The 24,101-nt window shown below is 34.9% G+C and overlaps 1 protein-coding gene across 3 annotated transcripts in view; it reads right to left on the bottom strand.

Annotated features, from left to right (window-relative positions):
* Nucleotides 1–6,229: 6,229 nt before the first annotated feature.
* LOC144975342 (uncharacterized) overlaps nucleotides 6,230–24,101 on the bottom strand; it is an 87,527-nt gene continuing 69,655 nt past the window's right edge. For 2 of the 3 annotated variants that reach the window (XM_078919331.1, XM_078919329.1), the window contains exons 3-6: nucleotides 15,353–15,542; nucleotides 12,016–12,866; nucleotides 8,466–8,678; nucleotides 6,230–7,059 (exon numbers count right to left, since the gene is read on the bottom strand). In XM_078919331.1, the coding sequence (XP_078775457.1) occupies nucleotides 6,728–7,059; nucleotides 8,466–8,678; nucleotides 12,016–12,866; nucleotides 15,353–15,542 (1,586 nt within the window). In that variant the 3' untranslated portion in view covers nucleotides 6,230–6,727. Of the gene's footprint in view, nucleotides 7,060–8,465; nucleotides 8,679–10,035; nucleotides 10,580–12,015; nucleotides 12,867–15,352; nucleotides 15,543–24,101 lie in introns of those variants that run through there. The other variant, XM_078919332.1, reaches the window with a different exon arrangement.

The raw sequence follows: 24,101 nt of genomic DNA on the forward strand, positions 1-24,101 counted from the left end.
TAGTAGTAGATGTAGTAGTAGTAGTAGTAGTAGTAGATAGTATGTAGTAGTAGTAGTAGTAGTGTAGTAGTGTAGTAGTAGTAGTAGTAGTAGTAGTAGTAGTAGTAGTATAGTAGTAGTAAGTATGTATAGTAGTAGTAGTAGTAGTGTAGTAGTAGTAGTAGTAGTAGTAGGTATAGTAGTATATGTAGTATAGAGTGTAGTATTAGTAGTAGTAGTATAAGTAGTGTAAGTGTAGTAGTAATAAGATATTATAGTGTAATGAATTAGTGTTATAGAGTAAATGAGGGAGTATATTAATTTAAATGTCGTAATAAGAGGCTGCAACTTATGGTAAAACTGAATGAGAAAGTCTTAAGAAACTTTATTACAAATTAAAGGCTGCAAAATGGTAAATTATGAACAAAATGAAGGACTGTCTAAAGAACATAGGTCTCGAATTGGCGACATCCACACCCCTCCCCCCAAAACCAAGTAATCTCATTCCAAGACAAAGACAGAAAGCATGTTGGAAAACAGATATAAGGGTTTAGAAGACACAGTAAGGCCAGGCTCCCCAAGCAGAGAAAGAACATTAAAACATTTTTTTTTTAATTTGCTGTTCCATTTCAGTGATGGATCACGTCAAGGCTTGACAAAAGTTGTCTTATTCCATATATGAATGGTGGAAGAAAAGAGAGAGAGAGAGAGAGAGAGAGAGAGAGAGAGAGAGAGAGAGAGAGGGAGGGAGGGAGGGGGGTGGGGGAGAGAGAATAGGGGTTAGCTATTAATTCGGGCTCTGTATGAATGAATTAAGAAGATGCATTTGTACATTTAAGAGATCAGGCAGGAACAAATACAATAGTAATGATGACTGGATTTGGAAGTTTAAAGTAAGAAGAGAAAAAAAAAAAATAAAGATAAAAACAAACAAAACAAAACAAAAAAAAAAATCTCCCAAAATTTACAACCAATAAATTAAAACAATCAAATGGCAGGGGGCATAATTCAAGTTGACAAATAACAGTATTGAATGAAGTACTGTACAATAAATTAATTTTCAAAAAAAAAAAAAAAGTAAAAAAAACAGAACATAATTATAACTGTATCAATGAACAGAATTAATTTCATTGCTGTTACTACCTCAACACTAAGTTATCACCATAACCATAAGGCATCTCCAATACCAAAGAAAGAAAATATATATATACACCAACATTTTTAAAAAATGTTATTCTCATTTGTTTTATTCTATCTTCTTTCTTTATTTCCTTTTTTTTTAAAGATAGATAATTATAATAACAATAATAATCTTTGTTGTCCAGTAAAGGCAATTTGTTTCCGTTCACACTGCTCTGTATAACAAGATAAACATTCAACTCACATAACCTCATCCCTGACAAGTCAGACAAACAAAACATATCCTTCACATGACACAATATCTCAATACCATACCCATATTCACAAAACACGCGCACGCACACCCACACACACACACACACAAGCCACAGGACAAGGGGACAAACTTAATAATCCAATGGGAGTAATCAAATTACATTTCAAAATAAGGTAAAAAAACAAATACACGACATGTATAAGTTTACTAGATTTCATGTCAAATACTATGTAAGACACGTAAGGTTCTCATTGGGATCTTGATAGGAAAATGCACACACACCCACACACACACACATGCTCACCCCACACACATGCATGCAACTGTCATTATGACATTTCAATCTATATGTAAATGCACACTACTTATATAATATGTCAGAGAGATTGATATTAATATTAATATTAATCAGAATGGTCTTTCATCTGTGTTAAGATTACTGATTGCTGATGCGGTGAAAGTAGACTTGAGGCAGAAATATTAACACAATGACAGATTTGGATAGTTGTGGTTTTCAAACTTTGAAGTTGAGCAGCGATATATTCGTCAGGGATGTCTATTCAGGAGGCAAAACTTTACTGAACTTTTACGTAAACACTCGTAGACCGACCGCTTTCTGAGTGCTGAACTTCAGTGAAATGACATTAAATGTATTTACTTTTTTCCCCCGTTTAGCAGGTAATTGGAAAATATAACCAAGCAGGCTCTCGAATGGAACCCACAGGGCAAGAGGAAACGGGGTCGTCCAAAACAGACTTGGGGGAGAAGCCTTCACAAGGATTTGAGTGTCTCCAATCTTACTTGGAGTGAGGCAAAGGTCTGTGCCAAGGACAGAAGAAGATGGAAGATTGCTGTTGAGGCCCTATGCTCTGCCAGGAGCCAAGAGGCATAAGTCAAGTCAGTCAAGGTAATTGGAAAATATAGTGAGAGTTTATAACATTCTGAATTCCGTAATTAAATGTGCAGAAAAGTGTCAGCCTTGTATATTAAGGTAAGCAGGCAGATGGCTGGCTGACCTGTAATGAAAAATTATTAAAATCTTGAGCGTTTTTGTTTTTAAGGGTTTTACGGCGCTTACCACACATTAAGGTCATATTATCAGCGCCAGTAAAAAGGAAGAAAATGGGATAGTAAAAAGTTCTAGAATTACAATTAAAGCACCCAAGAAAAGGTAAGGTAAAGGGGAATTGGTCCAAATAGGGAACAGATGTAGATTCCAAGAGCACACTATCAAAGTACTTAGTTTGAGATCACCTAAAAGGCTCATCCAGACACAAGCACAGGTCCCTACTAAGAGGAATACACTCAAAAAGCGCTATATATATATCCATTAAATAGGCTTAACACTCTCGTTTCCAACCACTGGAAAATCGTCACATTCGTTACGATGCAAACAACAATTTATATATTCCTCTTTCTTTTGCATATCACAAAAATTTTTTAACGTATTTTTTTATAGTTATAAAAACTTAACAGTGTGTTGTTGTAAGGCTTATTTTGATGAGCAATATTAAGTATAGAATGTATTTGTAGCTTATTTCTATTTGAATAGGAAAAATCTATTTTCGTGTTGGGTGGGTGTGAAGTTTTGGGAAAAATTCTGAGAATGGCTGGTAAGGAGAGGGTTAAAGTGCTTTAAAAGGGGGTCCTAAGCCAACAGCAACACGTAACAAATAGGATGAAACATGACATCTCTTAGCCAATATTACAATTTTTTGAACAAAGACATACAAAGCTGGTACCGTTCAATTACTCTTTAGATCTGAGTACAGTGAGAGAATGTGGGTAAAGAGCATTTTCCAAGGACTCAATCATGTCCTGCTCAGAGTGAGTCGCGAACCCTGGATCTACCTGTACGAAGGAAATTGTCATATCACTAGACCACATGCATAGCCACACACGCATAGGTAGGAATGTATGTTTGTTTTTGTTTTTAAGGGTTTTACGGCACTTGCAACACATTTAGGTCATATCAGCGCCAGTAAAAAGGAAGGAAATGGGATAGTAAAAAATTCTGGAATTACAATTAAAGCACCCAAGAGAAAGTAAGACAAAGGGGAACTGGGAACAAATAGGGATCAGATGTAGATTCCAAGAGCATACCACCAATGTACTTAGTCTGAGATCACCTACAAGTCTCATCCGGATAAGTAGACAAGATAGATACATAGAAATTAGCAATGCAGTCTTGTATGTAAATGGGTAGAGGGGTATTAGGATTGTCTTTGTTTTCAGGAGTTTTATGTTTATGTTTTATATTTTTAAGGACTTTATGCCGCTTGTTTTTTTGTTTGTTTGTTGCTTTAGGTCTCTTCCAACACAATTGAGGTTATATGAGAGACCGCTGAAACAAAAAAACAAGCAATCTAACAAAAATAGTACAAATGTAAATCAAAATCATAACCTAAAGATATCATAAGCTAAATTATAAATAACCAAGAACAAACAGGCAGAAGATTTACAGAAAAAAAAATATCCCCTGTCAAAAATACAATCACAAACCAAAGAAGCAGGATAGGCTAGTATGCAACACATTTAAGTCATATCAACGCCAGTAAAAAGGAAGAAAATTGAATAGTTAAAACATTCTAGATGTACAATTAAAAAGGCTTGAGGAAGAAAAGGTAAGACAAGGGTAAATGGTTCAAATAGGGAACAGATGTAGATTCCAAGAGCGCACTTTCAGTGTTCTTAGTTTGAGATCATCTAAAAGTCTCAACCAGACACTCGCACAAGTCTCCACTAAGAGGAATCCACTCAAATGTTTACAAATCATATGTTCAGAATAAAAAAATAACAGTACATAAGAGAGAGATGATTTACAATGAAAAAAAATAAATATCATCTCTAAAAAATATAACTATTCATTCGACAGTTTCCCACCCAGCTAAGGACTCTGGCCAGATTTAGGACAAAACTAATTAATCTCATTCCAAGACAAAGACAGAAAGCAAGTTGGAAAACAGATACAGGAGGATAGAAGACACTCATTTCACAAATAGGTCATATCAGCGCAGTCATGAAGATAGAGCAATAGGCAGGTAGGTAGGTGGGTAGTTAAGAATGTAGAGGTAGATAGTTAAACAGGCAGACTGTTGATCAGTACCTTTAAGTTCATGGGTCAGTATTATTAAACATACAACCTTTTCACATACAGAGCAATGGTAACATTTTAAAATCGTTTCATTTAGATAAAATCTGTTAAGTAGGGATACTTGTCACAGCGCTACAATTCAATAAATCACCACTAATACATAACAGGATATAATCAGAAACTGACATCCATATAGATAATGCTTTGAACAAAACCATTTTGTAAAACACAATTCATTAGAATATTACATACATACATAGATACATGAATCGTCTCAGCAGAGGTAATGCTTGAACTTACTTATTCAAAGTTTAAATTATGGCCTTTGTTACTCGACTGAAATATTTTTTCAGTTCATACGTGAATTGTCATCATATAGTATTTATTAACTTATTATATACAACTGGTATTTATTTAAATTATTATCATTTTCAACAAGATAAATGAGGATAATACACACATTATTGTCTATACACATATACACACATTATTTTGTTGGTTTTGGTTTTAAGGATTTTAAAGCGCTCGCGAACCATTGAAGTCATATCAGCGCCAGTAAATAAATAGGAAGAAAAATTCTAGATTTATAATTGAATATGTCCAAAAAGGAGAGAACAAGGGGGAATGGTTCAAATGGGGACCAGATGTCGATTCCAAGAGAATACCATCAGTCTATTTAGTTTGAGTTTGCCTAAAACTCTCACCCAGATCGTAGCCATCGTAAAGTTATAGCCTGACACTGACCAAAAAATGACGTCAAAATGCCAGTCTTTGGCAACAAAAAAGAAAACAAATCGTGAGTTGTATTCAATAGTTCAACCAATGGGACCACTTGTTTCCATGAGCACTACTAACGATAACTCACTAGGCGGTGCAAAAAACAAATAATGACGTCAAAAGGCCAGTCCTTTAAGGTTTTAGTGTCAGGCTATAACTTAACGATGGCTTACACCCAGATACAAGCACAGGATCCCGTCTTACATAATATCCTGACAATATCCAAGATTGGCCCGGTGCTTCAAATACGGAGATATCTTATAAAATATACATTTTAATACCATCAACTAATTTTACACAATGTACACATCATCTAAGGATATTACCGAACACACACGGTTAGAGTTGAGTTCAAAAGTAACTATCTGGGGGTTTACACATTATCTCAGAAACACATTCAAAATTCATAAATAATATTCTTAATAGCATTGATTAGTATTAATTACCACTGTCATTGATAATCATTATAATCACCAAAGGTATTAACAATAACAATAATAATAATATTATCATAATTATCTTTTATTATTATTATTATTATTATTATTATTATTATTATTATTATTATTATTATTATTATCATTAATAAACCAGGAAATAAATAATAATAGCAAGTAACCCACACATCAATTGATTATATCAATCAATGCATGATGCAACATTCAAAACAACATTTTTTAAAAACTGCTGGAATTTACACAAACCTTAACAGATCAAAATGGCAACTTTATTATTATTATTATTATTATTGAATTATAATTTATTCCATCTTTTATTTAAATCTGAAACATCTTCTCTGTAAGTCAAAGTAAATGGGAAAAATAACACATGTGTGGCAATTATCAACATTACACAGAGCATTGAAAATGAGGTATGGATAGGAATTGTGATAAATGCAATAAAGTTTTGAAGAAAATAAAAATAGCTTTGAAAAGAAATTCTGCTTGCGGTAGATATTTTATGACGCCTTTTAGACGATATTATTTTTTTTTTTCAGCTCGAGACAACGCTGTTTACTGTCATGTATTAGTTTTATAAATGAGTACGACTTACTTCTCCTCATAGAAAAGGAAAATATAGTCCTTCAGAGCCATAACACTTGAGCAATTTATCTCAATTTCTTTAACATTACGAGTAATTTATAAACCATAACAATTACTTTTTGAAAATGAGATATAAATCTTTTACTTGAAAATTTTGAAAATTTAAAAATAAAAGTTAGATTTCCAAGGAGTTTGCGTTAGTAGACTAGCGTCCTATACAGAGGGTAGTAAACAATTTTAATGTCAATTTGACACAATAGAAATCGGGATAAAATCTGTGTTCATATATAAGTTATGGATATGGGTTATTTTACAATAGCAATTTACATTTTAACACAGATAAGGTACAAGTATCAATAATGCTTATTTATTTTTTTCCATGCAAAAAAAGATAGTTGGACTCCAAAAGAACAACAACAACAACAACAACAACAACAATCACATTGCCAGTTGAGGCCGAATGGGGGATGCAGATGGTGGTGAATGTTGCCTCGGAGATTGGTTATGCAGATGATGCTGTTGCTGCTGCTGATGTTGATGGTGGTGATGATGATTAGTCTGTTTACTGTGATCAGTAGGTAGTGATGGATGGTCAACCGTTTCATTCTCCGCTTTCTGCAGCTTCTTCCACATGGATGCGCCCAAAGCTTTGGCAAAGTGGGCGTCCACTGTATCTGGGTCAGTTTCCGGTTTTGGTGGCTCGGATCTCGCCTTAATGGATGACCACATCTGGTCTCCTAATGCTCTGGCAAAATGGTCGTCCACAGATCCTGGATAAACAAAGAAAACAAAACAAAAGATGCGTTAAATGGTAGATCCTGGAATGACCATTTTCAAGTGAATGTATTTATTTAAAAAAATAAATTGAACTTCTATATAGTGCATTATCCACCAAATCGTGGATAGCTCAAATGGTAGCGTCACACTCTCCACAGCTAGGCAGAGTTGTCGTACCAGTAAGGTCGCTGGTTCAAACCCCCATCACCGCCGCGAAAATTGTTATTCTCTATTGTCTTCTGGTACTTTCCTACTCACTTCATATCTTGTTATTATCCACTAAATGTGCTTAAAGTGCTTTACAAGGGGTCCCTGGTCAACAGCAACATTTAACATGTCGGATGAGACATGACGCCTGTTAGGTGATATTACAATTTTTCTGACAAAGACAACGCCGTTAACGGCCAGGTACTAATTTTACACCTGAGTACAGTGAGAGAATGTGAGTAAAGAGCATTTTCCAAGGACTCAACTATGCGCCAGGACCTTCTGATCCAAAAGCGAGTGTCATACCACTAAACCACATAGCCGCACAAAATTGGGGGCTATTCGTCAGTGCAGAGAAATACAGCCTCCTGGTCAGTACTGTATCATTCATTCCATTTGGACTCTAATGTTCTGCAATGGTCAAAACACATCAATATCTCTTGGGAAAAAAAAATCAAATTAAAATTTTTTTTGAAGGCACATTAAAAATATTAAAACAAAACAGATGTGAATTAACAAATGTGTATACTTTAGTCTTTAGTCACATCAGTTAAGTTGTATCCCTGCACTTCCAGACCCTGCATATCGTGAACCATCAATGGAAGTAGGTCATTTTGAACACAGGATCTTTGTCGGGTGAAGATGGCATGAATCTATTACCCTTGAGTGGCCCCGCCTAGCACTGAGTGAGGCCAAACCACCAACCCAAACAAGAATTCCTACAACGCCATCCAGTAATTTATTCAGCGCATGAAGCAAGAGTTATTCCCACCTACATTGTGCAATATTCACTGAAAGTGTCCAAAGCACTTTCAAGAAGACATACACGAACATCACTTAAAACAAAAGGCGTTGTTTTTTTTAATGTTTGTTTTTGTTTGTTTGTTTGTTTTTGTAATGTTTTTTTTTTCAAGAACCTAGGACTTATGACAAACAATCTGAGTGCCATACCACTGGACCATATTGCCATGCTAGAGTTATTCCCACTTACATTGTGTAATATTCACTGAATGTGTCCAAAGCGCTTTCAAGAAGACATAAACGAACATCACTTATAACAAAAGGTGTGGGTTTTTTTTCAATGTTTGTTTTTGTTTGTTTTTGTAATTGTTATTTTTTTCAAGAACCTAGGACTTATGGGAAACAATCCGAGTGTCATACCACTGGATCATGATGTCAATTAAGTATTTACCAGTTATGTGGACACCTTCAGACTCCATGGCTTGGGTAGAGGCTGTGGCAGTTTTGTCGATGGACGAGAAGCTGGAGGACATAGACATAGTTGTCATGCTGGAAGCATCAACGCCGTTCTTGGGTTTTGAAGGGGACGAGGAAGAGGATGAGGCAGTGCTTTCTACATAGTTTTGACCCAAGGATCTCCGGAAATGTTCTTCTATTGCATCATCTGTGGGAAAAGGAGAGAGAGAGAGAACAAAAATATAATTTGTATTACATTTATAAGATGACGCAGATGAAAAGGATTGAATTGAAAATCAAATAAAAATAATAAGAAACTCTAGGAAAAATATAGAGAATCAATAATTCGTGAAGTTTAAGAATTCTTTCATAATATTATTATATATATATATATATATATATATATATATATATATATATATATATATATATATATATATATAATATATATATATATATATATAATTTCAACTCAAATGCAAATGCTGTAAGTTAAGCTTAAAAATCAATTGTAAGCATCTCCACTGCTGCATCCACCAAAACCAAAATACAGTAATTTTAGTGATTATAAAGTAAAATAATCCATTTATATTTAACTTATTAGCGATACATTTTTTAGTTGAAGGTTTCATTGTCAAAGATGTTCGCTCAATTTAATCTCTAGTCTAATTGAAATTTTCTATTTTTGATAAAGTTTAGATGTGGCCTGAAGTTTGAACTTTGAAAAAAAGAATGCAAAATCTATTGATTATTTCAAAGTGTTAGTCGGGGAAGTATATGATGGGAGATTTACATATATTTGACGTATGATATTTGTTTGCACTGTTGTTGGCGTGTGGCTTTCAATCTTGAATGTAAATATCATGCATTGTTACCTTATTATGGTTATCTTCTATATGTATGGATGCATGAGTGTGTCTGTGTGTGTATGTGTGTATGTGTACTTGTGTGTGCTTTGCATTTCAAGGTTAAATATATATTATGTTTGTACATCACACATTCATGAGTATATGTCAATTGATATACTATCTTTACCACGTGTGTCATTATTGTAATCTTTCAATCAATAGATTTCTAGCATTACTATTAACATTAAGGGCATTCAAGGGATTTTATCCTAATTCGCCCCATACCATAATATGATACAAGTCATTTAAATTAAATTTAAATTATAAGCTTACATGCATAATCCTATGCAAATCCTCATAAAGGTATGAGAAAAATATAAGTCAAAACCAGCATTATATAATTAACTGAAATTATAATTATAGTACATGTTACAAAATGTGATGCATCATACAACAGTTGTATGTATGATATGTATGTATGTATGTATGTATGTATGTATGTATGTATGTATGTATGTATGTATGTATGTATGTATGTATGTATGTATGTATGTATGTATGTATGTATGTATAGTTATATGTATGTATGTATGTATGTATGTATGTATGTATGTATTATGTATGTATGTATGTATGTATGTATGTATGTATGTATGTATGTGTGTATGTTGTATGTGATGTATGTATGTATGTATGTATTGTATGTATGTATGTATGTATGTATGTATGTATGTATGTATGTATGTATGTATGTATGTATGTATGTATGTATGTATGTATGTATGTATGTATGTATGTATGTATGTGTATGTATGTATGTATGTATGTATGTATGTATGTATGTATGTATGTATGTATGTATGTATGTATGTATGTATGTATGTATGTATGTATGTATGTATGTATGTATGTATGTGTGTATGTATGTATCATTAAATCAAATGTATCATTTTCAACATCATTCACATGAACCTTAGTTCAAACAATCGGACTCAAATACGCGAAATCGTACCGATAAGTAGGCCTGGGATTGGTAATATGATTGGGATTGGTATACGACCAAATGCCTCAAACGTTACTGTGTCGAGGTCATTTAAATTTTAAATCAAAATAATGGAGCTAGAAGTATGAAACTTTATTAAGGTTAAGTAGAATATGGTTCATCAACAGGTACCAACATCTCAACCTTGAGGCGTAAGGCAAATAAGACTTTATAAATATTCTCCAATCTGGCGTCATTGAGACCAATAGATGAATTTGTCTAGGGAAGCAAAAAAAAAAAAAAAAAATTAAATAAATAAATTTAAATAAAAAATTTAAAAAAGAAGAAGAAGAAGAAGAAAAGAAGAAGAGAAGAAGAAGAAAGAAGAAGAAGAAAGAAAAAGAAGAAGAAGAAGAAGAAGAAGAGAAGAAAAGAGAGAAGAAGAAGAAGAAGAAGAAGAGAAGAAGAAGAAGAAGAAGAAGAAGAAGAAGAAGAAGAAGAGAAGAAAAGAAGAAGAAGAAGAAGAAGAAGAAGAAAAGAAGAAAAGGAAGAAGAAAAGAAAAAAAAAAAACAAACAAACAAAAAAAGAAAAAGAATAAATAAACAACTAAAATGAATATTACAATTTTTAAAAACCAGAAATTTCTGATTATTTTAAAATTCAAATCACTCTTTGATGTCTGTCGAGTCATCATTAAAAAAAATAATTGAGCTTTTATTAAGCGCAATATCCACTAAACGTGCTCAAAGCGCTTTACAAGGGGTCCGTGGTCAACAGCAACACTTAACAGGTAGGACGAAATATGACGCCTATTAGGCGATATCACATTTTTTTTTCTCGGACAGAGACAACACTGTTAAGGGCTAGTTACTTATTTTACACCTGAGTACGGTGAGAGAATGTGAGTAAAGAGCCTTTTCCAAGGACTCAGCTATGCGCCGAACCAGGCTCGAACACAGGACCTTCCAATCCAAAAGCGAGTGTCATACAGCAAGGACTCATAGTCGCATTTCGGATCGGAGGGTCCACGGTTCGAGTCTCACTCTGAGTGGCGCATAGTGGAGTCCTTGGAAAAGTCTCTTTACTCGAATTCTCTCACCATACTCAGGTGTAAAATGAGTATCTGATCGTTATCAGCGTTGTCTCTGTCGAAAAAAAATTATTAATATCGCCTAAGATACGCATAATGTCCCGTCCTACATGTGTTAAGTATTGCTGTTGGCTAGGGACCCCTTGTAAAGTGCTTTGAGTACGTTTAGTGAATATTGCGCTATATAAAGCTCAATTATAAAAAAAAAATTTGATGAAACAGATCTCAAAGAGTGATTTGAATTTTAAAATGATCAGAAATTTCTGGGTTTTTAAAAAAAATTTCTATTCACTTTATTAATTTTTTTTTTTTGTTTGCTTCCTTAAGCAAAATGAATAATATATATCTATTGATCTCAATGACGGCAGATGGTATATGCATAAATGCTCTGGTATAGATAGTATGAAGTTGACGTCACTCTGGTTTTTGTTATTGTTTTTTGCAATCCGCATTTATGAGTAATTCTCACTTAACTGTATTAACCAGACTATAAACGTTCATGGTTACACATTGTTTTGTGTGTTGGTCCTTATACTTCCAGATGGCAATGTTGTGAACTTCTTAGCCAAGCGCATACTATCTATAGAGAGAAAGTGAGAAGATGGAATTCAAACAATACAATACCCTCAGGGTCTGTGTCCTGACTGGTTCCATTCCTCTGGATCCAGGACTTCTTGTGTTTGGTTATCGTCACTTTCTGGTTGGGACTATTGCATCGAACCGACGATTTGTTGACCACGGGTGACGAGGATGCCGAGGACACTGAAACGACTGTGGTTCCTTCATTGGAGATGGATAAATTCAGGGGGGTGTCTTGGACGCCATCAGCAACTCGTGACCTTGTTAAGGTCAAGTCTTTGTACTGTGGTGGTGGTGGTGGTGTTGTGCCATTGCGGGCGTAAATTTTAACATGGGGCAAGTCGTTTTTATTACTTGGGCAAGAAGATGAGGATGAAAGAGGAGGGGAGTGAGGTGTTGATTTTGTAGAAAATTCATGATGTTGAGGTAAGGATTGCTTAGAGAGTGTTGTGAGGGTGGATTTGGGGGTGGAGTTTATTAGAGTGAGCGGGGACGTTGAGCGGAGGGACGATTGTTTAAAATTGTTGTTGTTTGTTAAAGAGGGAAATAGTTTCGCGTGAGAGGTAGCTGTAACGTTTGCGTAGGAAGATGTTAATGACGATGAAGACGATAGTGGTGAAGATTGTGTCGATGATTCTAACGATGATGGCGTTGATATTGAGGACTGGCTGAAGGGTGGAGGCGGGGGAAGATGAAGAAGTGTCGGCGGTGGTGGCGGGGGCGGTAAGTTGAGATGGTGGCTGTTGCTGCTGCTGTAGTTGTGGTAACGATGGTGAGGATGACCAGAGGCGATACTGGATGTGGCTGTCCCGTCTCTCAGGATGGTATCGTGTGTGGTGAAATATGGCGGGGGTGGGGGTACCCCAATAGTATCGTGGGGGAAGCTTGAGAATTGACTGAAGAAAAAAATAAAAGGAGGGGAGATGAGGAGAGGAAGTGGGATAAATTAAATGGTAATTAATATTAATTATTGTAGAAAAACGTGTATGTAGCAAAAATACGCTGCCATCGGTGCTTGTGATTAAGTACTGAATTCATTCATATATGTGCTGATGAGTTCATTATCACCATCATCATGATCGCCGTTGTCGTCGTCATCATCATCATCATCATTATTATTATTATAATTATGCTTGTCATCATCATCATCGTCGTTAAATATTATTATTATTATTATAAGTATTATCATTATTGTAATTTATTATTATTTTTTTTTTAATTATGCCTTTTCCGCCACGACATCATAAGATATCGTCGCCTAGGCATTCACGAAGAATATAATAATCATCAACAAGATGTCTGATTCAACATGATCACATGTTGTCCAAGTGAGCAAATTGGGGGTTATAATCTGCTAAAGAAAAAAAACGAAGTGCTGAGGGCTCAACCGGTCATCCGGTCACGTGCAATGCTTAACCACTCGGCACTTCTTCTTCTTCTTTCTTCTTCTTCTTCTCTTCTCTTCTTCTTATTATTATTATTATATTATCATATTATCATTATTATCATATTATATTATTATCATTATATTATTATAGTAGTTATAGTAGTAGTCGAGTGTACAAGCAGCAGCAGCAGCAGCAGCTGCAGCAGAGGAGAGAGAGGATGGGAGGTAGGAGAGGAGGAGGAGTAGAGAGGAGAGGAGGAGGAGAGAAATAGTAGTATAGTAGTAGTATAGTAGTAGTAGTAGTAAGTATAGTAGTAGTATATGTTAGTATAGTGATTAGTATAGTAGTTAGTAGTATGTAGTAGTAGTAGTATATAGTATAGTTAGTAGTAGTAGTATTAGTAGTAGTAGTAGTAGTAGTAGTAGTATAGTAGTATAGTATAGTAGTTAGTAGTAGTAGTAGTAGTAGTTAGTAGTAGTATAGTAGTAGTAGTAGTAGTAGTAGTAGTAGTAGTAGTAGTAGTAGTAGTAGTAGTAGTATAGTAGTAGTAGTATGTAGTAGTAGTAGTAGTATAGTAGTAGTAGTAGTAAAAATTTTTATTCTATTGTCTTCTGGCACTTTTCTAATCACTTCATATCTTGTTGTTACCAAATAAGTGCCTGCTCCACTCACTTTTCTGAATAAAAATTCACCCATACACCGAGCATACTCAATTCTCAATCGTTTCTATGTATATGATTTGTGTTAGAATATTGGCTATTAAGCTAACTGTGGTCAAAATTATTCGCGATGGTGGTGTACGAACGAATCGCGGTCTCAAGAAGTGGTGAGAGAGGATTAGTAATGACTTTGATTTGAAACGAATATTTTGTGTTCGTGGATAGCTCACACGGTAGAGCCAGCTCTCACCTGCCAGGGAGTTGTCGTACCAATAAGGTCGCAGTTCAAACCCACACCGCCGCGAAATTTTTATTCCTATTGTCTTCTGGCACTTTTCTATTCACTCATATCTTGTTGTTACAACATAAGTGCCTGCTCCACTCACTTTTCTGAATTAAAATTCACCATACACCGAGCATACTCAAGTCTCAATCGTTTCTATGTATATGTTTGTGTGTTGAGAATATTGGCTATTAAGCTTAACTGCTGGTCAAATATTCGCGATGGTGTGTACGACGAATCGCGGTCTCAGAGTGTGAGAGAGGGATCTAGTAATGCGCATTCTATCTATACTTCCGGCTGGCAATGTTATGAGCTTCTGAGCCAAGCGCATACAATCTATAGATAGTTCGAAGATTTCGTCACTCGAGCCTTTGTTATTGTATTTTGCCATCCGCGTTTGTGAGCGATTCTCACTAAACTGTATTACCCCGACTTTAAAAGTTCATGATTATACAATGTTTTTGTGTTTTGATTCGTTGTACTTCCGGATGGCAATGTTATGAGCTTCTTAGCTTAGCCAAGCGCATACAATCTATATATTGATAGGTAGATAGAACGAAGTTGACGTCAATCGGGTCTTTGTTAGTGTTATTTTTGCCACCCACCTTTACGAGTAATTCTCACTAAACTGTATTAACCAAACTATACACACGTTCAAGATAACACTTTTTTTTTTTTTAGTGCTGGTCCGTTATACTTCCGGATGACCGTGTGGTTTCCTTAGCCAAGCGCGCGCACACACACACACACACACACTCACAATATATATATATATATATATATATATATATATATATATATGTGTGTGTGTGTGTGTGTGTGCGTGTGTTGTGTGTGTGTATGTGTGTGGTTTCCCACTATTAGTTTCATGCATGCCTGTTTGCGTAGCCTATATTATGTCTATGTCATCATTATTATCATCATCATCATCATCATCATCATCATCATCATCATCATCATCATCATCATCATCATCATCATCATCATTATAATTCATATATTCATCTTTATCACCATCATACTTATTTTTTCAACACTCTAAGACAACTCACGTTTGGGTGCTGGCAGTTTTCTTGATGGACGCCAGGCGATCGGCCCTCTCCCTATCCGCGTCGATGGCTGACCCCAGCTCCAACCTCTCTCGAACCCGAGAGTGTTTGGATAATTTGGTGGGGAGCTCCTTGCCGGGCGATGAACAATGGCGACTGTACTCTTCTGGGCTGGATGAATGGAGTAAGACCTCTGGAAAACGGAAAGATGACAAAAATAAATAAATAAATAAATAAATAAATAAATAAATAAATAAATAAATAAATACAATGTGTTTGAGAGTAAAACAAAATATCTACAGAGGAAGAGGAGTATTTGGAGAGAGGGGGGGGGGGGGATTAATAAGACGAAGAAAAAAAAAGAAAGAAAGAAAAATGAAAGATTTTTTTAAAAAGAAAAGAAAAAAGAAATTACTACAATTTGTCAGATCAATTTCGTCTTCGTCAAACACTTAAAGATTTTAAATAGAAAAAGTGCAACCCCCCCCCCCCCCCCCCAACAAACCCGAAAAAAAACAAAACAAATAAAACAAAACAAAACCCACAAAAAACCCCCCAAAAAAACAAATAATAAAATAACAAACAAACAAACAAACAATTCCAAATTTAAAAAAATAATGAAGCTGAAAATAATGTTTAAAAAATTCTCTTCTTTCCTGCCTTATTTGAGGAAATGATCGCGCACACACAAAATAAAATTTTAATGATAAAGTCACGAAAAACACCTTTTTTTATTAAACGAACGAGACTAGAGTTAGTAGTTTTCATTCACTACTAACTCAAATAGGAAAGAACATAAACATAAATCGAGATGCTATCATTTCAATAATTGGGTTCTCATCTCTCCAAAAATAATGTTTTATGTGAAAGTCAACTGGAAGCGGAAGGAGGCCTTGCGAATGGTCGGGGAATGTGTGGTCCAATTAAAGTTTACAGCCGGAAAAACGCTTTGCAAACCTCTTAAGAAGTGCGTATAGAACGGGGGTTGAGTCGCGACATAGGCAATAAACTTGACAAGTGTAGTCAAATTATCATTATTTCAAACATTCGAGTGATACAAAATGCACGCGTTACCGGATTATTGCAAAGCCTCAGTAGCGGAGAAGGTATTACGGTTAACCGAATTTAAGATTTAGTGAGATGCTAAAACAAAAACGTAAAAAAAAAAAATATTGATCATTTATATAGAGAAATAAATATCCAATAAACGGGCTCAAAGCGCTTTACAATATGTCCATAGCCAATAGCAATACTTAATATGTAAGACTAGATATGACGCCTGTTAGGAGATATTGCAATTAATCTTTTTTTGTTGTTTGGACATAGACACATCTATTTACGGCTAGCTTCACATTTTACACCCGAGTACGGTGAGAGAATGTGAGTGAAGAACTTTTTTTTAAATTCTGAGGACTCAACTCTCAGAGCAAGAATCGAACCCTGGACCTTCCGGACTACATGCGAGTGCCACACGCTCGACTGCTTTTACAATTGCCATCAAATATCTACACAACGTATCTATAGATAGAACGAAGATGACGTCACTCTGGTCTTAGTTAATGTTTTTTGCCATCCACGTTTATGAGTACTTCTCACTAAATTTATGAACCAGACTATAAAAGTTCATTGTTACACATAGTTTGTGTGTTGGTCCGTTATACTTCCGGATGGCAATGTTTTGAGCTTCTTAGCCAAGCGCATACTATCTATACCAGAATCAAATAGTGTAATGTATTTGAAGTGCCTTACTGAAGGCCACCAACCGATCCATCTTCACTGGCGCCAATCCAGTCAGTGACTACGCTCAAAATCGCTTGATTCTATTTTGATACAAGACATTAGTGTCTCTGAAGGACAAACCTTTCCTCTACGAAGGTCTGCGTTGCAAAGAAGCTGCCATGCTTTTATGTGAACATTTCGTTAATCCGAATGTTAAGTACCCGGCTCTTTCCATTCACCTGAAAAAATTTCAACACGAGACTTCATCTCGTTAACCGCATAACGACAGACTTGTTCAGGGGTCAGGTATGGGGATCGAAATTTTAAGTGGGACTTCTCTTATATTTAAACTTTTCCTTTCTACACAATATTTCATTTCCCCAGTTGAAGTAGAGTTGGTGAAATAATATAAATTTCAAACACCGGAAAGTTGTCTCATTCAGTCGTTTCGTCTCAGTTTTATGTCATAAAACTAATCATCATTCTATTTACACTGAGGAGTGTGAATACTTCAAATTGTAATCTTAACTCTCGCGATCCCAAGAGACAACTCTCAAGACTGAAGTGCTATGGCGCAGAAAGGAGAAAACGTTAACCGTTTAACTGCCTTACTCTGAAAAAGATACGTATTAAAACATTTGGCCAGAAAACTCGTCCCTCAAAATATCGATTTAAACGACCTTTATCTTGGCAAAAACTCGCGAGGCCCCACAGGTTTGAGAGCTATTGCTAAGATAAGAGTAATTTAAATCGATGGATATTTGAAGGACGAGTTTTCTGGCCAAATTTTTAAAATACGTGTCTTTCCAGAGTACAACAGTTAACTGGTTAAAATTGCTCGAAGCTGATATGATACAAGATAGTAGTTTGCACTGCCATTACGATGTGATAAGTTGTTACCTCCCCTATCGCCGACAATGTTCACTTAGAGGGTGTCATAGAACGCATCTCCAAAAAATTCCATTCACTAGTGAAAAGTGTAGACATAACGGCAACAGACGTGTTTATTACACTGGGGATGAGTGAGATAGCCTACGTAAGTGGTGAAGGCATTGCACACCTCCAACCGAGAAACCTGGGTTCAAGTCCCACTGCCGGCATCTCGGGTTTTTTTTTTTATTATTCATTAGAAACTTGGTTCCTCTTTATTGCTCATATTTTGTGGTTTGCACTGAGGCGGACGCCTGGGTTGTCTCGGGTTTGGTTTTGTTTTTTTTTGTTTTTTTTTTTTTTTTTTTTTTTTTTTTTTTTTTTGGGGGGGGGGGGGTTAAAAAGAGCCTGTCAATTTGTGAATCATTTTTCATTATAACTAAATATTTCTACAGCTTTTCAAAATACATCATAAATATTGATGATTTTCCTGCGTTGTGTTAAAAAGTCACCGAAAAAATGACCTATTAGCAGGGCTCCAAAATTACGATAAAATCTGTATAATTGGCAGGTCTGCAATCATCAAATTAATCATCATTAATCAATGAGTTAATGGGGACATTAATCAATTAATGTAAATGGCCACACGACTTTACCATTTACTCGGTAGTTACCCGATATACCCGTGCTAATTGAACCACTCTTTTGCTTCTATAATAATATTATTGTTGAAACAGCCGGTGATGAGTAATGTTGCTATGCTAAATACAGCTATTATACATCGTCATCATCATCATCATCATCATCATCATCATCATCATCATCATCATCATCATCATCATCATCATCTTCATCATCATCATCGTCACCATCATCATCACCCTCCCCTCGTCCCTCCCCCCCCCCCCCCCCCCCCCCAACCACATTCCACTACAAATATCACACACACATGTAAACACAACACCTACACCAACCATACAAACACATACAAACAACACACCCACACTACACACACACTCATAATATAAACATGAGAGCACATCACAATACACATCAAAAACTAATCACCACTACACAGAGAAAACAACTTAGTTTGGAGTTTTCTACGGACATGACAGAATGGATTATGCCGACTGATGAAGTGTGAACTAAAGGAAAAAGACAGAAACGAGTCGTCTCGGCAAAAAATGTGAGTGAAAATTTACATTTTATATTACTTAACCACCATTATCGAGCACTTTCGTACCTACAAGTATCCACCAACACTCATAAATAATATATATATAATATATATATATAATATATATATATATATATATATATATATATATATATATATATATATAATATATATAATATACACACAAACAACTCAAATTAAAACAAACAAAAAAAAAAAACAAAAAAAAAAACAAAACAGAGGCGACAATGTCATCATTCGATTTAATTTTTACACACACACACACACACACACACACACACACACACACACAAACAACTCAAATTAACCCAAAAAATAAATAAATAAATAAATAACAGAGGCGCCAATTCATTCATTCGATTACATATTTTTACCAACGCGATTAAAGTGTCATCCTACTCATTCATGTGTATGAAACGAATAAGAAACAAGCAGCAGAAAAACAAATAAGAAAAAAAAAATTATTCTTGATTGAAATGATAAAGAGTGACACTGACGTTTTAGATAAATAAAGACTGGGGAATAAAGATGAAAAATAATAATGACAAGGAGAGAAAAATGAGAATAAAGCTGGTGGCAATTTATTCCCTTCCAAATCCATCAGCGTGGGGTAATTCAATTTCCGAACCCCAGTCAGAGCGAAAAGGAATTTTAATATATAATTTTTGAAAACAACCAACAACAGGAAGGCGAATTATTTTTTGACAAGTTAATAAATATATTTATAGTGCAAGTCTTTACCTACTTTTAAAAAAAATCTCAGACACATTTTACTGTATTTGTTTTCTTGACTCTATACGATCCTTGATTTGGCTATGAATTGTTTGTTGTTATTATTTTTTTTTTTCACCTAAATTGATATTATATTGTAAAGTGCCCAGAGCTTGTGTTTTACACGAGAATGAGCGCTATATAAATGTATTATTATTATATTATTATTATATTATTATTATTATTATTATATTATTATTATTATTATTATTAAATATCCGATATCTGACAAATAATGAAATAAGCTAGATATCCAACGTAATATGGCTCTAAAATGTATTATTTAAAATGTCACCATTTGATTTTTTGATAATATTACGTATACGCTTCAACAGTCGTAACGTCACTTCCCCCGTAATGACGCATGGTGACTTAGTAACTGGCTCTAAATCTAAACTATTGGAACAATGGCGGACGCTCTTATGAAATAGTATCCAGAGGAGAAAAAAAAAAAGAAACATTATAAATCTGATCATGTTTTGACTGTTACACATTCTGATCACAAGACATATGAAAAGTTCTAGCCAGCATGAAGAATAAAAAGTACTGATTTTCTTTGTTTAGAACCACGATGGGCGACGTGATATCAGACTATTGAATCCAATTGGTGCAGCCTCTGGTGTCAGACAAAAATCTGATAAGGTTGATAGTATGAAGCAGTGCCCGACAACGCAGAAAGAAAGATGCAAGAGAGAAAAAAAATTATCCCAGGTTCGATCCCCAGTCGGGGCAGGCTGACTTTTTGGGATGGTTTTGGTTTATAGAAGGAACGAAATTGACGTTACTCAGCTTTTTGTTATTGTTTTCAGCAAGCCATTTTTATCAGTAGTTCTCATTGAATTGTATTAATCAGATTATTAACATAATATAAGGCTACACAGTTTCCTCTCCTTATGCGCTCAGAACCCAATGTTCATTTAGGGGTAGATGTGTGGTATAAATGTTTATTGTTATTATTATTATTATATTATTGATTATTATTATTATTATTATTATTATTATTTATATATTATTTATTATTATTATTATTATTATCATTATCATTATTGTTTTGATACGTTATATCCGACTGACGGATGTCTTGAGGTTTTTAGGTAAACACATACCATCAATATTTTTCTTTCTGCTTTGCCTGGTGCTGCTCCATACGAGCTTTTTTCAGATTTTCTTTATTTTTATTTTTTTTTATCCTCCCCCCCCCCTCCCGGCATTTCAGAGATGAGCAGGACGATGTCACGACTTGGAGAAAATGGTGGATCATGACTTGAGCATGGTTAGGGGCTTAACGAGTATCGGTGACAGTAAAACTTTGTAGCAAACGAGCATTTCAACAACGAATTTTGGACCATCTTAATCTGATATATAATAAAACAAATACAAGAGGAACACTAAAAGAAAAAATCTGACCACGTCTATGGTGTTGTATAAATGTGCACTACTTATTTTCATCACCAACACCACCAAACAATCATCATCATCATCATCATCATCACCGCCCATCTCGTCATTACCATTATCGAAAGAAAGGGAAGATTTTAAACTGTGATATTTGAATTGAATTACATCTCTTCATTCATTTCTTCACCTCACTCATGTATTCATTCATGCTTTGCAGCACGTAGATCGTGGAGATTTTCTTCTTTTTTTTTAAAATGGAATATAGCCAGTCTCAATCTTTGACGCCAAACCATATCCAGATAAGATTCAAAATACGGTAAGTAAAATTAAATAATAATACAGAGTTTTAAAAGAAAATATCTCAATACGACACAAACAATATTTTGAAATGAATGACTGGATGAATGGAGGAGAATGAGTGAATGAATGGAAAATAATGAATGAATGAATGAATGAACGAATGAATGAATGGACGGGCCTAGTTATTATGAATTAAATTACGTAGATCTCCGCCTTTATTGTAATGGAGTCAGCAAAGACTTGAACATCGCGTGAATGAAAATCAAATCTCGTGTGGATTGTGGATTTATGAATGAATGGGCTGCTGCTCTACGATCACAACATTGGTCCACGAATAAACAGTGTTACACGATTATCTCGAACAATTCAAACATAAGTAATAAACAAGAAGAAGCCAACAACAACAACAACAAAAAATATATAAATAAAAAATAAACAGTTCTTGTATAATCGACGATTTTTACTTCTCTATTCTTTTGGGTAGCTAAGTCCAATACGCTAATTTCTTGAATCTATCCCCCCCCCCCCCACCCCCTTCCCCCTCAAAGCTTCCATGTATATCCTTGTTCAATACTTAGGGTTAGGAGTACTCGATAATTGTTAACGACATCGGAAGTTGCTGAGTTCGAAATATTCGTATAAGAAGGTTCGTAGAGCTGAAGTATATAACCAGGTCCTGTGTCATTAAAAAATAGTAACGATTGCTCATTAATCTAAGGTTTAAACTGCGATACATCAAACATAAAGAGACCCAGCTACCAAATTATTGCTGGTTGGACAGAGGAGCCAGAACCTCCCCCCCCCCCCCCCCCCCACATCCCTTAAAGAAACCAATCAAACAAACACATTAACAAACAAAAATATATACATGGACTCAACCTGGAATTGAAATTAAGTTTCTTTGCTTGTGGCATGAACGCTAAACCACCATAGCTACCACGACTCCTTTCTGTTTGGGAATACAGAACAGTCGGAGAATCACTCGATAACTCGTGGTTTCGAGTTAACCGATTTCGAGTTTACGGGTCTACACTGTAGACATAATATCTGAAAAAAAAAAAAAAAAAGTTGCACACGGTGCTATTTGGAGCAACCCAACCGTAGCGTAAAAAATGTTATCTACTGTATGTGATTTTTAGAAAAACATGCCATTCAATGATACAACTATTCAAATTCATAACGTAAAATCTGCATACAACTTACCATAGATTTTTTCCCCTAGTATATTATCTTCATTCATTCAATAAAGAAATTTATTATGTTGTTGGTTGTGGCAATGGCAATGCTGTGGTGGTGGTTGTAGCAGTGGTGATGCCATGATGGTGGTGATGTGGTGATGATGATGATGATGATGTTGATGTATCAAATGAAGTTGTGATGGTGATATATATCTGCCAACCAAGTAAATCAGTTGCAAGTTTTGAAATAAAAAATCTGGGAGACCGGCTTCAATTCCATAGATGACACTTTGCACCTGTGACATGATATTTTTCGTAAGCTGTCTCTCTTTCTTTTATCTATCATTCACTCCTCCTCTTCTCCTCCTCCTCCTCCTACTACTACTACTACTACTACTACTACTATTACTACTACTATGACTACTACTACTACTATGACTACTACTACTACTACTACTACTATTACTACTACTACTACTACTACTACCACTACTACTACTACTACAGCAACTACTATTCTACACAACTACTACTACTACTAAGCAACTACTACTATACTACAGCAAACTACTACTACTACTACTACTACACTACTACTACACTACTTACTACTACTTACTACATACTACTACTACTACTACTACAGCAACTACTATTGCTACAGCAACTACTACTACTACAGCAACTACTACTACTACTACTACTACTACTACTACTACTACTACTACTACTACTACTACTACTACTACATACTACTAATACTATCACTTTTGGTAAAATGATGGAGAATTATTCACAAGTACTCGTATAATCCATAGACATGTTAAATACATCTAAAAATGATTCTAGTGAATTCATTTTAAACCAAACACGTTCCTTAAGCTGCCCACTTGGTAGGAAAGAAAAAAAAAATCAAGACTCATACAAAATATTAAAGATAAAATAAATGATCATTATTATAAAGGAAAACAATCCATTCATGTTTAAGCTTATTAGCGATACCGTTTTTAATTGACGGCTTCATTGTCAAAGATGTTAGTTCGATTTAATCTAGACTTAAAATTTTCTATTTAACAAGGAGTAAAAGCGTAAATATGGCCTGATGGCATTTAAATTATAAGCTTACATGCATAATCCTATGCAAATCCTCATAAAGGTATGAGAAAAATATTAGTGAAAAACAGCATTATATAACAAACTGAAATTATAATAATAGTACGTTCCATATGTGATGATTCATACAACAGTTGATGTAAGACAAGTATGTAGGTATGTATCAGTACATCAAATATTTCATTTTCAACCTTGGGGGAAA

The sequence above is a fragment of the Berghia stephanieae genome, chromosome 6 (assembly GCF_034508935.2).
Source record: "Berghia stephanieae isolate SIO BIC M18660-M18661 chromosome 6, UCSD_Bste_1.3, whole genome shotgun sequence".
Classification (NCBI taxonomy): Eukaryota; Metazoa; Mollusca; class Gastropoda; order Nudibranchia; family Aeolidiidae; genus Berghia; species Berghia stephanieae.